The sequence below is a fragment of the Archocentrus centrarchus genome, chromosome 24 (genome assembly GCF_007364275.1).
Source record: "Archocentrus centrarchus isolate MPI-CPG fArcCen1 chromosome 24, fArcCen1, whole genome shotgun sequence".
Taxonomy (NCBI): Eukaryota; Metazoa; Chordata; class Actinopteri; order Cichliformes; family Cichlidae; genus Archocentrus; species Archocentrus centrarchus.
In genome coordinates, this window is record NC_044369.1 from 15,924,590 (window position 1) to 15,938,461 (window position 13,872).

Consider the following 13,872-nt stretch of genomic DNA (forward strand, 5'->3'; position numbering starts at 1 on the left):
AATAATTGACATCTGTGCAAATGTGCGAGCTTCTCATCTCATAGGATATGCAAGTTCATGTGTTTTTTCAGAAACTTGCACCTTTAATGCAGAAAATCCTGAGGGATTTTTCTTTGCATATTAACTCCCTATTTCTTGTTAACCCATAGTGCCCTAAATAGCAGAGTATTTAAATGGGAAATGAGGCAGTAGAGTTTCTAATGCTTGCATGCACTACCAAATTCAAGCCTTCTTCATCAGGGTTAGAGTACTTCCAGGAGCACTCCTTTGTCAGCAACCCTTTTACTTCTCCAACAAACTGAAAGGAAGCCTTCAGGAAGGAGGATCATCTTCATCATTCACATCTAACGTTTTATTAGGCTTCAGATAAAGCAAGAAAAATACATTAAAAAAACAAACAAAAAAAAACGGCGGCACTTAGTATGGCCGTTGTATCGTTTTCAGGATGCGTTGCTTACACACAGTTTTTTCTTTCCAGTGAGGAAGACAGCTAGAGATGCAAACAACGAAAACAAGTATGTACATGTCAAAACGTTTACAGTATCAAGTATATTAGTTATAATTTTACTGCAGATTCATGGCAAATGATTGGTTTGTATGTCTGCAGACTGGATCTTCATAACTCAAAACCTAAACTTGCAGGACTATGTCTTATGAACTACAGGTTTATTAAAGAATGCAAAAATAAAATCCTCCTCCGACAGCATAACAGCACTTTCTGAAGTTATCACCAGACCTCTCTGTGTACTGATATATGCAATATGCTTATGAGAAAGACAGAAGCAGGTATTTAGGTACCTAATGCATTACTAAGGAAGTCTGCCACCTACTAAACCTGGTGAAATCACAATAAAGTGACAAGATTTCCAATGATCCATCGTGAAGGACGGGATAGTGTCACTCCTTTGCCAAACATCTTCGTATGCAGAGAATGAAGCCCAAGCATTTGGAGGCAACAGTGGTCTTTTTTTTTTTTTCCTCTGAAGAGGGTTCAGACACAGCCCCTCTCACCACAGCGATGTCTGGTAGTTAAACTTGATCTTCAGGAGATACTTCAGGTTTATCTGTGCTACATCATAGACAATGTACCTGAGGGCGAGTGGTTAAGGAAAACAGACTGCACACATAAAAAAAAATAATCAGTTAGAAATTGTTAAGCTGAAAGCACAAGTACCCCTGTAATTTATTTTGTGATGAAATCTGTTGGGAGATAAGCACAACTTTCAACTGCTGTTGAACTGCTACGGTCTAAAGGAGTCAAATTATTCATGTGTACTGTAGCTGGGTGATCTATATAATGATCAGAAAACTAGAAAGGAAAATTGTAACTATTACAAGATGGGAAGCTATAACTATAAAGCACAAGCTGTGGTCATAAAAGGGTGGACGTGGTCAGCAACAATACTCAGGTAGGCTGTGGTGTTTAAACTATGCTGTTTGTACTAAGGTACCAACATGTGCAAAGGAAATTACACCACCAACATCCTGAACCACTGACACAAGGCAGGATGGAGCCATGCTTTCATGCCGTTTATCCCAAATTCTGACCCTACAACCCGAATGCTGCACCAAAAATCGAGACTCATCAGACCGGGCAACGTTTTTATCTTCTACTGTTCAATTTTGGGGAGCCTGTGCGAACTGTAGCCTCAGTTTCCTGTTGTTACCTGACTGGAGTGGCATCCTGTGTGGTCTTCTGCTGCTGTAGCCCATCCGTTTCAAACTTTACTGTGTGCATTCAGAGATGCAAGCATGGCCTTTCTTCTCCAACCTCTGGCATCAACACATTTTCACATTGAGCCACTCTCTGGATATTTTCTCTCTTTCTGACTGTTCTCTGTACAGCCTACAGATGGTTGTGTGGGGAAAATCTCAGTAGATAATCACTTTCTGAAATAATTATTACATATATAACAACAGATTCATATTAGAGGATACTCGTTGTACAGTAGACTTGTGTCATCAATATTAGTGTGGACTCCTTTTCCCAGAGGCACTTGCACCCCATTTAAAGTGACAGTGGCATTTGGATCAGGAGCTGTTCTACCCAAACCTGGAATAATAATAATAATTATAATTAAACAGTGAATGAAAGTCATAAATACACATTAAATATGTATACACACATACACATACACAAACACACACACACACACACACACACAAATACATAGCGTATATACATACGGGTGATCTTCACCAGCGGAACACCACACTACTCTACTCTACTAAGAGTTATAAACAGAGGTGAACCTTTGGTATTGGACTGAATTTTATAACACTGTTGAGAACTATGTGCAAAAGCATGAGTCTAAATTACAGTTGGGGACACAGACGAAACTGTACAACTGAAATATAAAACTTTAAGCACAACATTAGGCATGTAAATGAAATTCCACCAAATTCTTGTCAAACAGCCCTAATAAAATCTGCTGGGAACCAATATGTTTCTCACCTTTAACACTGTGCTTGCCCTTAGGTATTTTTGTGATATGGGAGGCCTTCTTGAGTTCATGCCTGCATCAAATAAAAAAAAAGGACAATACATTTCTTTACACAATCATGTCAACATTTCAAACGTTGAAATGCATCATTTTTAACTTTACTGTCACTTACATGTTTCCTAGAGCGACTTCAGCGAGCAGAATGAGGCCTACAGGGTCCGACTGGGAGGTGTGACAGTAGTTTGCACTCTTGGACACCATGTCAGCGAAATACACACCTTTGCCAAACATGTAACCAGTCTGGAGAAAATTAAACAGGGCTGCAATGTTACACAGGACTGAATACTATAAACTATGCGTAAAGTAGAGACATTTTCTGTTACACAAAACAAAATGAAGATGAAGTTTTCAAGTTCCCCACAGCTCATCATCAACCTGGCCGCAAGCAACACTCACCACTGGGGCCTCTGGAGGGGCAATACGGAGACCCTGAGACAGAATACCAGCGTAGTTGGTGGCGCGAGAGCCGTGCCACAACAGCTGGCGATTGTGTAGCTCCTCGAAAGGACGGTATCGCTGGTGCTCTCCTTCTCTGACAATTTTGAATATCTAAAAGAAAGAAACACAGTCAAATGGCAAACTAATATTCAGAAACTAACTATTAAACAAAGCAGCCACCCTGTTTAACCCTTTAACACTGGGCGATCGCCGCTGAGACACCTGTTACCTGCCCTTACCTGCCATGAACACCTATTTAACACTGAGTGTACCACCGCTGAGACGTCAGATCAAACGTACTTTGAATTACCGTAATTACGCGACCGTTTGTCCTATCGGAAGAATTCAAACAGTTTCTGAAAGCTGAGAAATTGTGCTTCACACCCAACAGTTCATTGTATTGTGCAAAGACAATAAAGATATCTTATCTTACATAGGCTTATTTCGGTAATTGTTGGCAGAAGTCTGTGAACGGCGGGACATTTGAAGTACCTTTTGTTGCCGATGACAGGTTTGGTATTAAAGGGTTAAAGCCATTAAAAAAAAAGATATACTTGCCTCTTGTACTTCCAGTGTGTACGTGTTGTGTGTAGCAGCATGGGTGTTCTTAACGTACTGCTCGATGATCTCAGCTTCATTTGTGGTCTTGTCTACAACCTGTGAAATGACAAACATATCACATGCATTTTTTTTTATTATTTCAAAACTTAAACTGATCAGTGGGGAAAAAACTAAATCTTGCACACTGTTGATGAAGAAGAGTAAAACTTTACTTTCTAAAAAGCTGCACTTCTTACCTCAATCTTTGTTTTGAGTTTCTCATAGTTTATGTCGATGGGGTCTTTCTCATTGTCCTGGGCCCCTCCTCTCAGTAAACTGTAAGCCACTTCAATATCCAACAGGTTGTCCAACATTTGAACTTTAGCCTAAACAGTGATGTATTTAAAGATCAACATTTTTTAATTTTTGCACTGGGCTTAGCCGTGACAAACAAAGGTCAAACTGTAGAAAAGGGGAGTTTATGAGTCCTTACTTGAATGTAGTCCAGGTTGTTGAGTAGTGGAGGCTTCTTCATGCCAAAGTCATGAGGTATCAGGGTGTAAAAGCGATTGGAGAGATCTAGTATCTGTGCCTCAGGCACGCGGTCTGACACAGCCTATAGCAAAATTACGATTAATGTAGACAAATGTTGCACAATCAGGAGCTGCAGATATTTGATCCAACCTCTGCTACAGAAGGACTAGGTGTTATTGTCAGAAATTCATCCCAAATTATGGGACAGTAGTACAGAGTTGTACAAAAAGGAATCCAACATAAACACTGATCCAACCCTCAGAGGAGCTGTTGACTGTCACTGACCTGCTGCACTTCAGTGAGGAGAGCGTAAGCACTCTGGATTTGCCTTTTGCTCAGTTTACCGAGTGGCATCTTCTGGAGGTCAATCTGAAGACAGAAGAAGGAAAATGAGTTTGGCAAGTGCAAAATGTAAAACTCACAGAGAGCTTAATCTATATTATCACTATAAATAAGGTAATTAGATTAGATTATTCTGCTGTTAATATAAAAAGCATTTAAAATGTTCTCTGTGTCCAAAGAGGTTCTAACATTACAATGAAGAGGGGACATTTTAAATTGTTTAATTCATTAAACTTCAGTCAATTATTTTTGGGTCTGTGGCAGCAGCCTAACAACGCCAACAACAACTAAAATACATTTTTTTCTTTAATAACAGATAGTACTCCACAGCATCAGCACCCCAAACACTTTTTAAAATCTGTACTCCTAAGTCAAAGTATTCCTGTATACTTGTATGTTTTATCCTTCTGCCTTGAAAGGAAGCATTTAAAAAAAGAAAGTCTTACCTCAAACTCGACCATGGCCTTCTTCATGCTCTCTACATCAAAGATCATCTTAATTAGCTCCTGGACAGGTTTGGCCAGTCCTGACTTTGTGCCAGCACTGGCTGTCAGCCTCTTCACAGCCTCCTCATCCTGCACAGAAACACGAGCGCCACTAAGATAACAGAAATCCACAAAATGTGGGATCCGATATCAACTTGTTAGTTTTGTGCAGGCTTGTGTGTACCTGTCCGTAGTCAATCTCCAGCGGGTAGAACTTATTGGGATATTTGGTGAAGTTGGACGAGCCCCAGTTGTTGCCCGTCTTCTCCTTGTACACACCCAGGAAATTATCCAGGGCAGAGTTTTTGTCATGGAATTTGTCTAACTTGTTTCCTCCAATGGTGGTACCTACTCTGCCCCATGACCTGAACACCCAGTACCTACAAATACATCACAGATGGAACGCATGATAACACTTCCATCAGTGGGGGAAATGCTAAACAAACAGTAAAACTTAACTGCAGCCAGAACTCAAGATACCTTATAAAGAGAGAAATGTACTTTTAGCGTTTCACAGTAAACTCAGTTTGTGTCTGACACATCTCTATCCGACCGGAAAGTTTAGATCTACAAAAAGAAAAGATTACCGCTTCTGTACATCATCTTCAAGCAGCTGCAATTTATAGTAAGAGTTAGTTCCTCTCACAATATCCACAAGACCGAGTGTAGCACTGTACATCTTCCCATTCTGCTCCAGGACATGGGCGCTGTTCTCCAGACCTGAAATAAAAAATAAAAACCATTCATCAAAATCAAGGTCATAAAAGGAGATATGCTGCAGTTTCAGTCCTGGATACTATTGATTACCCGAGTCTGGATCCACAGCAGCTCCACCTTTCACCGTGAGTTTCATCTTCTTGGATTTGCTACCACCTGTAATGGCACAATAAATGTCACATTTAGATCTACTTGTATACCATATACACAGATCACTGTTCTAATGCATTCACTCAGTATTTTCTCAGCAGTTGCCCTTTACCTTCCTCCTCCTTCACCCTCCCTGTGCTCTTAGTAGCCTGTGTTCCAGACTTGGAGGCCACAGTAGGAGCCTGAGTTTCGACTTTAACCTCTGCCCCCCAGGGGGAGATGGCGTGCAGGGATACCAGCTCTTGGAGGGCTTTGCCTGATGACTTTATGTCTGTGAGGAAATCCTCAGAGACCACGCGCACGCCGGCATCCCTTACTTCCTCCATCTTCTTACTCATCTTCTCCACCTCCTCTGTGAATGCATGTCAAAGAATGTGTCAGAAGTTTGACATGTTACATTATTCTTTTTCTGAGGGTATCTATATTAATTCTCACTTAAATAAAATTGTTACTCACTCTTGTTGCTGAGGCACAGAGTGGCCTTACTGACCGTGCCGGTGATCTTTCCACCGAGCTCCTCTACAGCCGCCTTCAGATCATCTTTGTTCTTAGACAGCTTGCCCACAGCCAGCAGTTTCATGCCAGTAAGAGGCTTGTCTAGGGGACAAAATGCACAGAATAAAATGTTTTTTTAATAACAATACTACAGTTCTGAATTGTTTCATTGCTTATTGTCCAGGGTACAGAAAGGATAGAAAATTCTAATGCTTTAGCACAGTCCTTTAAGTTTTTCTCACCTGAAGGTGCTCCCTCTGACAGTGGCTCGGTTGGAGCACTGGATGCACTCGGCAGAGGTTCTGATTTGGCTGCTGTCAGGGTTTTTACAGGAGCCTCTTTGGGGTAAACTCTGTCCTGCCGCTTGAATTTGAATTTTTTCAGAAAAGGAACTTCATGGAATTCCTAAAACAATAAGACAGGATATTTCAATGACATATAAATAAAGCAGTAATTACCAATTAGTTGTATAGTGCAGCTTAATTTTGAGTGCTGCTCATTGGCTACTTTATTTTTCCACTGGTACTGGAGCTTAATCTAGAAGCAGTTCTACATATTCCATCAGGAATGACTGGTGTTGGTGTCAGTGTCAAAAAGCTAACAACAGCACCCCACCACAAAAAAGTTAGGATGACTCAGTTGCAACAACTGCATGAAATTCACTAGGGACTGACAGATGCAGCCCACAGATTTTGTCCAAAGTCACCATCCAGCCACAGTAATCACTCCCAACTTGTGCTATGTAATTCTGTGAGGCGTGTGGATTAGTTCGCAAAGGGCACCAAAGAAGAACCTGCCCTGCACCTGTGAAAAAGATGCATAAAAATAGTTAAAGTGAAATGAGGTGACCCACCTTGGGAATGACCCAGTCTTGGCGTAGGGGTTTTTTGGTTTTGAACACACACTTTGTCCAGGCAGAAATGTTCCCTGTGCAGTAATAGGCGTCACCCTTAAACACCAGCTGGCCCTGGCACTCCTTACAGGCCTCAAGAGCGCCAAAGGCCATGCCGTCAGCCAGGCTGTCAACCACCTGCCAGTTCAAAGACACTCATCATTAAACACAAGAACTGCAGCATGCTTCAAAGTAACAACGACTTTAGTTTTAACTCATTTATATAAAGTGGTAAATCCACAAAAAAACACTACATTCATGAGCAGTAAATATAAAATCATCTTTAATAACAATCTGCTTTCCAATATGCCACATCAGGCACATAATGAAACATAATGCTCATGAAAATGAAACAAGCGTCTCTTACATTGGTCTCTCCCGAGGGAACTTCCTGGCCGTTTGCAATCAGCAGCTCCTTCATGTCATTGGCTGAACAATATTTCCGCAGCTTGTCCTTAATCCCCCAAATAAGCTGGCTTTGATTCTGCAGACAAATGCAGCCATGACACACACAAAAAAATGAACATGACATCAAACATTATCAAACTAAAATATGAAAAGTAGCTTAAAAACGTACCTTTAACTGGTCGTCTAGCTTTTTCTTCTCACTGTCTTCCTCTGTCTTCTGTTTCTTTGACGCTCCGTCAACGTCATCAGATTTCCGCTTCCTGTGAAGGCAAACATAAGTTTTCAAAAAACTTCAAAACTTTTTTTTTTTTTTTTTGAGGTAATTTAGCAAGGTCAACAAGTAAGGTGAGAAAACATCCAAATTAACTTCCTAAATGAGCCTCAGAGGAACACAGGACAGGAGTCAAGATGAGGAATAACAAGCCTGATTCTGACACCTTCAGTCATTAAGCAGATTCATTTGGGCTTCATTCGTTAATGGACACACACAAACACAAGCTGGGACATGTCTGCACAGTCCCAGGTGTCACTGTTGATTTTGTGCCCTCTGCCCTGACAAGGAAAATGCATTAGCATCCTGTGAGACCAGACATGCACACACACATTTCAGTTAATGACCATCCAAGTCTCAGACAAACCTCCCTCATCAGACATCTATGGGGAGAAGGGAGACATATAAAACAACTTGGAAATGTGTTCCAGCAGAAGTGCATGTTTGCTGTTTTCTGAGTGAAGCTGGCCAGTGTCAGAATAACACTGATGACGCCTTTAGATTCTCTACTAAAAATGATTATAAACAGACCCAACTCTGCTGCAGACTGGTGAGTAATTTTCCTTCTTTAGTGCATTTCATTGCCTCTCTGAGTTTGATTTGCACCTTATTTCTTTCTTTAGGATGAATATGGAGGACACCGTGGCATTGTTCAAACTCTACACCTTCCAAAACACAAGCAACTCCTCCTATTTGTTGTCCCCTGTTCCAAAAGGTTTCCAGAAGTTTTCAGCTGCTTCTTTATCGAATGCCTCCTCTTCAGCTTCGCCTCCACCTGCCGACTTGGTGATTTCCCCCAACGTGGCGTACATGGCGGCCGAGCTCGTCATCGCCTTTTTCTCCACTACAGGAAATCTGCTGGTCTGTGCCGCTGTGGGCCTCAACCGCAAATTGCGCACCGTCACCAACTACTTCCTGGTCTCGCTTGCAGTCGCTGACATTTGCGTGGGTGCGATCGCCATTCCCTGTGCCATCCTGACCGACATCGGTCTGCCGCGTCACAATCTCTATCTGTGTCTCCTCATGCTCAGCGTTTTGATCATGTTCACCCAGAGCTCCATCTTCAGCCTGCTGGCAGTGGCTGTGGAGCGCTACGTCGCCATTTTCATGCCGTTTCGATACCAGGTCCTCATGACGCCTCGCAACGCCATGCTGGTGATCCTCGCCACGTGGATTCTGGCTTTTCTCATCGGACTTGTGCCTCTGATGGGCTGGCACAAGACACCGCCTGATACAGGATACTGTTTCTTCGTCCTGGTGGTGGACATGACCTACATGGTCTATTTCAATTTCTTCGCTTGTGTGCTCACACCTCTGGTGATCATGTTCCTCATCTACGCCCAAATTTTTGTCACGGTCAAGCGGCAAGTGCGGCGCATCACATCTGAGCAAAGAGGCAGAGGTGACGGACAAACGAGGACCACAGCCAACATGCGGCGAGAGATGAAGACGGCTACTTCTCTCTTTTTAGTCCTTTTCCTTTTCACAGTCTGCTGGATCCCGCTTCATATAATCAACTGCTTCCTGCTTCTCTGTCCACATTGCTATGTGCCTCTAGAGCTGCTGCTCACTGCCATCATCCTGTCACATGCAAACTCCGCTGTCAACCCCTTCCTTTATGCGTACACCATGACTGCTTTCAGGGACACATTTAAAGCAATTTTTATGTGCTGCAGGACAATGGTGGACCGAGAAGCTTTAAATGAGACCAACAGTGGTGAACAACGCTAGACCTGACCATACTTTGATCCCAAAATTTAAACCTGAATAAATGATTTTGGCTCACCCCTCAGATTTGACAGCAGGGAGCCTCTTCTTCAACTCTTCCTTGTCCTCTGCCCGCAACGCATTGAATCCCTTCAGCTGAGCGGCGCTGTACTCTGGCTTGAAGGCCAGCTCCTCCCTGCGGCTCACGAAACATGCCGTGTGGTACCAGCGGTCAATCAGACCCAGCTGTGGCTTCTCAGGGTCCACGGTTTTCTTGGACACACGAATCTGATCCTGGAGGTTCAAACAGATCAAATATTTATGTCAAAATGACAAAGTTAACCCACCAGTTATTGTTAAATTTAAACAACAGTTTCGAGCCAATACAAGTGATCACAAACCTTTTCTATTTTCTGCTCGCAGCCTTTGCATGTGCTGCGGTTCGACTTGGCATATTCCACAGCAAAGTCATTCAGTGTCTTCTCACCTTTAGCTCCACCTTTTGGGTCACCTTTCCCTACAAACAGGTATAATAATGAGTCTACAGATGCAGTCAAAAAAAAATAATTTACTAACATAATATTGAACAGAACTCAATCAAGAAGTTTAAGACTAGAGAATATTTGCTTGAAAAATTACTTTTGTGCAACTGAATAATCCACTTAAAAATCAGTCATTGAAATAGTTGTCAGTTTTCATTCAAATGACTACACTTTGTGCGCATGTGCCAGCCACCTACGGTTTGGTCACCAGGAGAGCAGCTGTGTGCAGATTTTTTTTTTTGTTTGATCTCCTTTCCAGAGTCAACAACTCCTATAAATTCCTGTCACTCATCTGGTAATTATGTTATCTTCTCATGATAAAGACATTTACACTAAAGGGAGAAATTAGTTTTTATTACTGTACTGATTGATGCTCTGATGAAGCAATATTTACCCATTACCTAGAAATGCCATTTTATTTCTCTGTCTGCTTATAATAACTAAAGAAGTTTAAGATAACATTAATTCATTTGTCCAATCGTTTCCATGGGGGGCACAGCCTAATAAAAGTACTGACCTCCTGCAGCGCCGCCACTTTCAATGGCCTTTTTCACCTTCTGCTGATCGTCCCAGCGGAGGTCAGAAAACCCAGCGATATCAGCAGTGGACTGAGCCGCTGCTCGCTGCCAGAAGCAGGAGAAGTGGTGCCAGTGGGGGACTTTCCCATCAAACATGGGAGACTGGAAGACAAAGAAGAAACACAGATGTTTAGCTTCACAGTGTAAACCATCTCTTATTACTTCTTCCAGCTGAAAGATTATACAATGTCTTTGGAAGGGTATATTTTTCCTGCCGGACAGAAAAAAATCGTATCTTTTCTTTACTGATGTCATGTTATTTTTAAGATGTCCACCCTGTTCACTGTATGTCCACATGAGCTGGGTACTTATACGACACAAGCAATAAATTCTTCTACTGTCTTAAAAAAGAATGATACAATGATACTTTGGGTGTACTTTAAGTTAAATTCTGGTTCTGCAAAATTTTACAAATAGTCCATTGTTTTGTGAAATTTTTTTGTGGACATCAGCATAAAAAAAAAAAGATGTAAACATACTGTTTTATAGCAAAAATGTTCATTTGCATCCATAACCCATATGGACAGGTAACAAAAATATAAACAACAGTGATACATAGATATAAACATGGAATAAAGAGAAAGGAGAAAACACATTTTTGCTACAGGAAATAGGTTATGTGTTGCATTCCTCTCCTCTCAGCAACCAACATGATGCATATACAATTTTTTTTTTTTAGATTCAATAAAAAGCCATGATTTACTATGTCAGTCCTCTTTTTTATTTATTTATTGCTACTTTATATAAACTGCAAACAAGAGTGGCTCAAGAATAGAGCCCTGTGGGATCTCTATAGTCATGAAAAGGATATAATGCGTGAAGTGATCAAAGTGTACTTTGCCCCTGCTGACTTGTGTGTGTGTGTGTTAAACACACTGACTGAATGTGACAAGTCTTTGGAGAGAAAAGTCGAGTGACCTGAAAATCTGGAGCTGCTCCATCAGCCATGAGTAGGCCGACTCTCAGCAGCCACATAAGCAGCTCTCGGGACTCTTTAAGTGATTAGCTCTCTGTGGGGCAGCGGCACCGGTATTGCCGCCGCTGTGTGCTGTGATTTGGGCTCCTGGGCTAGAAAAACTCCGAACACCTGCAGACTCCGAGCATAAATCAAACGAGTTCATGAATTGCACGACGCATAATTGCCAGACTGAGACAAGAGAAAGGCTTCGCGGCTCTTTGTGATCAGGAGTCCAAAGACAATGTCAGCCATTTAAATGCTAACTAGGGCCTAATTTTGCGCAACTGAAACCACACTTTAAGCTACATTTTTATACTCTCCAGTCACCCCCTACACATTCGCTACACCCGCACAACAAACCACATGCTTTACAAAGGAGCACCTTGGCAGTAAGACAGCTAACTGGGCAGGTTTTCCTCCACATGTCGCCACCTTACCTGCACCATGATGGCCATCCTCAGCGAGTCTTTAGCTATGTTTTCTTTGCATTTTTTGCACGACGCGCGGCCGCTTTTGGCATACTCCGCCCGGTACAGTTTATCCTCTTGTGAGTCTGCCATGGTTTATTTATTTACTAGTATTAAAGCAGAACTAAATGAATTCACTGCGACGGGAACAACTTTCTCCGGATGGCACGGAACCGCAACAATCCGCTCACAGTGAGAGAGAAGCCCGCGTGCCTACACGGCGCCCGTAGACAGGAGAGTCACGTGAAGAGCTCTCACTCCGTCTCTGTTTCCCCGCACCGACACAAGCATCAGCATCGGCACCAGCAGCAACCACCGACACCCGGACAAACCTCAGTTGTGAAGTTGCAGTCTTTCTTTACTAACTAGGCTGCGGCTCCCAGATGTGGATTGGTATGCTGGCACATGCGCACAAAGTATAATTTTAAAGACATCAAGTTACAGAAATTTGTAACTTTTACTTTTAACAATGTTGTTGTTGTTTTTTTGTTTTTTTGTTTTAAATGTTAACGATGCAGTTTTTGTTTCATCCTGCTGCAAATCCTGCTACTGTAACTCAAAATCAAGACCAGACTTAAATTGAGATTTAAAGAAAAAGCATTAAAAACATGACGAGAAAACTACGCGAAATCCATTAACACATGATTTGAATGTTAAATTATTAAATCCATGCATTGAATTGTGTACAAAACAAAACAATACGAGTATCTCACGTTTTATTACCACTAGCTCTTGCAGCTTTACTTAAAGTTGGCACTTGACTTAACTCGCTCTAAAGCACAGACGCGTAGTTCAGTACTACTCAAAGTCCGACATATACATGAAAACATTAGGGCTATAACGATTATTATGATTACTACATCGTATTATTATATTATTATATGATTATTATGACTGATTAAGGATTTTGAAAAGGCTGATTAAGATATTTTATAGCCCACATGTTTATATTTGATTGCTTTTAGACAAAAACATGAAAATGAATCAAATTAAGTATTTCTGTCCTGTGAAAACAATAAAACAGCATTCTGATGTTACAGAACTGTATAAATTGAAAGGTTTCATGGAAAATAAAACCAAAATCCGACTGTCAGGAAACATTTGTTTTTGTCTAGCAAAGGACTATTAGACACTAGATGAGTTGATTCATTTGGATATTTTGGGGATTTGTTCAGAAAAAAGTAAAGAGCAAAAGTTCCGAGTGACCCATCTTTCCGAATAGAGCATCAGTGAGCCGGCCGCAGAAGACCCGCGCTGGCTGCAGCCACAACTAATGGAGTCAAGAGAAATCGAGGCGACTCTCAAAGAAAGGAAGATTAGTTTTGCACATAAATAATACTGTACGCTCCACTGTCTTCGCTGCTTATTTTAACTACAACGTGAGCACGGCCGGGCGGATATTATTGGAAAATACATGTTGTACCTCATAACCCATAAAAACAATCATCTCATTGCTGCACCTTCAAAACAAAAGACTGGGGTGAGTTAAATGAGAGCGTCATGAAATTAATTATACACACAGTTAAACCAAACAATAAAAACACTCAGCTTGATGGTCATAACTGGTTTCATTAGCAGAAATTGTACTGGTATTTGTAAAAAAAAAAAAAAAATACAATTATATAAAAATAAAATATAAAGGAAAAATGAATAGCACACTATATACAATATTGCTGATAAAGACTTATCAGAATTAAAATGTGAACATTTATACACTCTAACAACAATTAAACATGTCTTTGGAATGTTTTTATCTACTTAATAATTTCAAAGTCCCACAGAGGAGCTTATCATCCGTATCTGAAGTTAAAAGACAAACACAATAAAGTTTCACATCAATGCAA

At 41.2% G+C, this 13,872-nt stretch overlaps 2 protein-coding genes across 2 annotated transcripts; one reads left to right on the plus strand and one right to left on the minus strand.

Moving 5' to 3' along the window:
* Positions 1–330: 330 nt before the first annotated feature.
* On the minus strand, positions 331–12,246 carry parp1 (poly (ADP-ribose) polymerase 1). Its single transcript, XM_030721259.1, has 23 exons — positions 11,999–12,246; positions 10,543–10,705; positions 9,885–10,000; positions 9,563–9,777; positions 7,675–7,765; positions 7,465–7,581; positions 7,059–7,235; positions 6,448–6,610; positions 6,167–6,307; positions 5,823–6,062; positions 5,651–5,716; positions 5,431–5,563; positions 5,028–5,223; positions 4,805–4,933; positions 4,302–4,385; positions 3,976–4,098; positions 3,740–3,868; positions 3,501–3,599; positions 2,901–3,053; positions 2,617–2,744; positions 2,456–2,517; positions 1,939–2,053; positions 331–1,089 (listed from the first exon to the last, which is right to left on the minus strand). Exons 1-23 carry the CDS (start codon positions 12,119–12,121, stop codon positions 1,008–1,010), a joined length of 3,045 nt encoding a protein of 1,014 aa, XP_030577119.1. The 5' UTR covers positions 12,122–12,246; the 3' UTR covers positions 331–1,007.
* LOC115774078 (adenosine receptor A1) lies at positions 8,407–9,507 on the plus strand. The gene has a single exon (XM_075074350.1). The coding sequence runs from the start codon at positions 8,407–8,409 to the stop codon at positions 9,505–9,507; it is 1,101 nt and encodes a 366-aa protein (XP_074930451.1).
* Positions 12,247–13,872: the final 1,626 nt, after the last annotated feature.

What these genes read in the sequence shown, in the direction of transcription:
- LOC115774078 (XM_075074350.1), top strand. Translation starts at nt 8,407, where the DNA reads ATGGAGGACACCGTGGCATTGTTCAAACTCTACACCTTCCAAAACACA.
- parp1 (XM_030721259.1), bottom strand. Translation starts at nt 12,121, where the DNA reads ATGGCAGACTCACAAGAGGATAAACTGTACCGGGCGGAGTATGCCAAA. An exon ending in ACACACTGGAAGTACAAGAG is followed by an intron (nt 3,054 to 3,500) that starts GCAAGTATATCT and finishes TCTTTCTTTTAG; the next exon opens with ATATTCAAAATTGTCAGAGA. An exon ending in ACAAGTCTACTGTACAACGA is followed by an intron (nt 1,090 to 1,938) that starts GTATCCTCTAAT and finishes ACTCGCCCTCAG; the next exon opens with GTACATTGTCTATGATGTAG.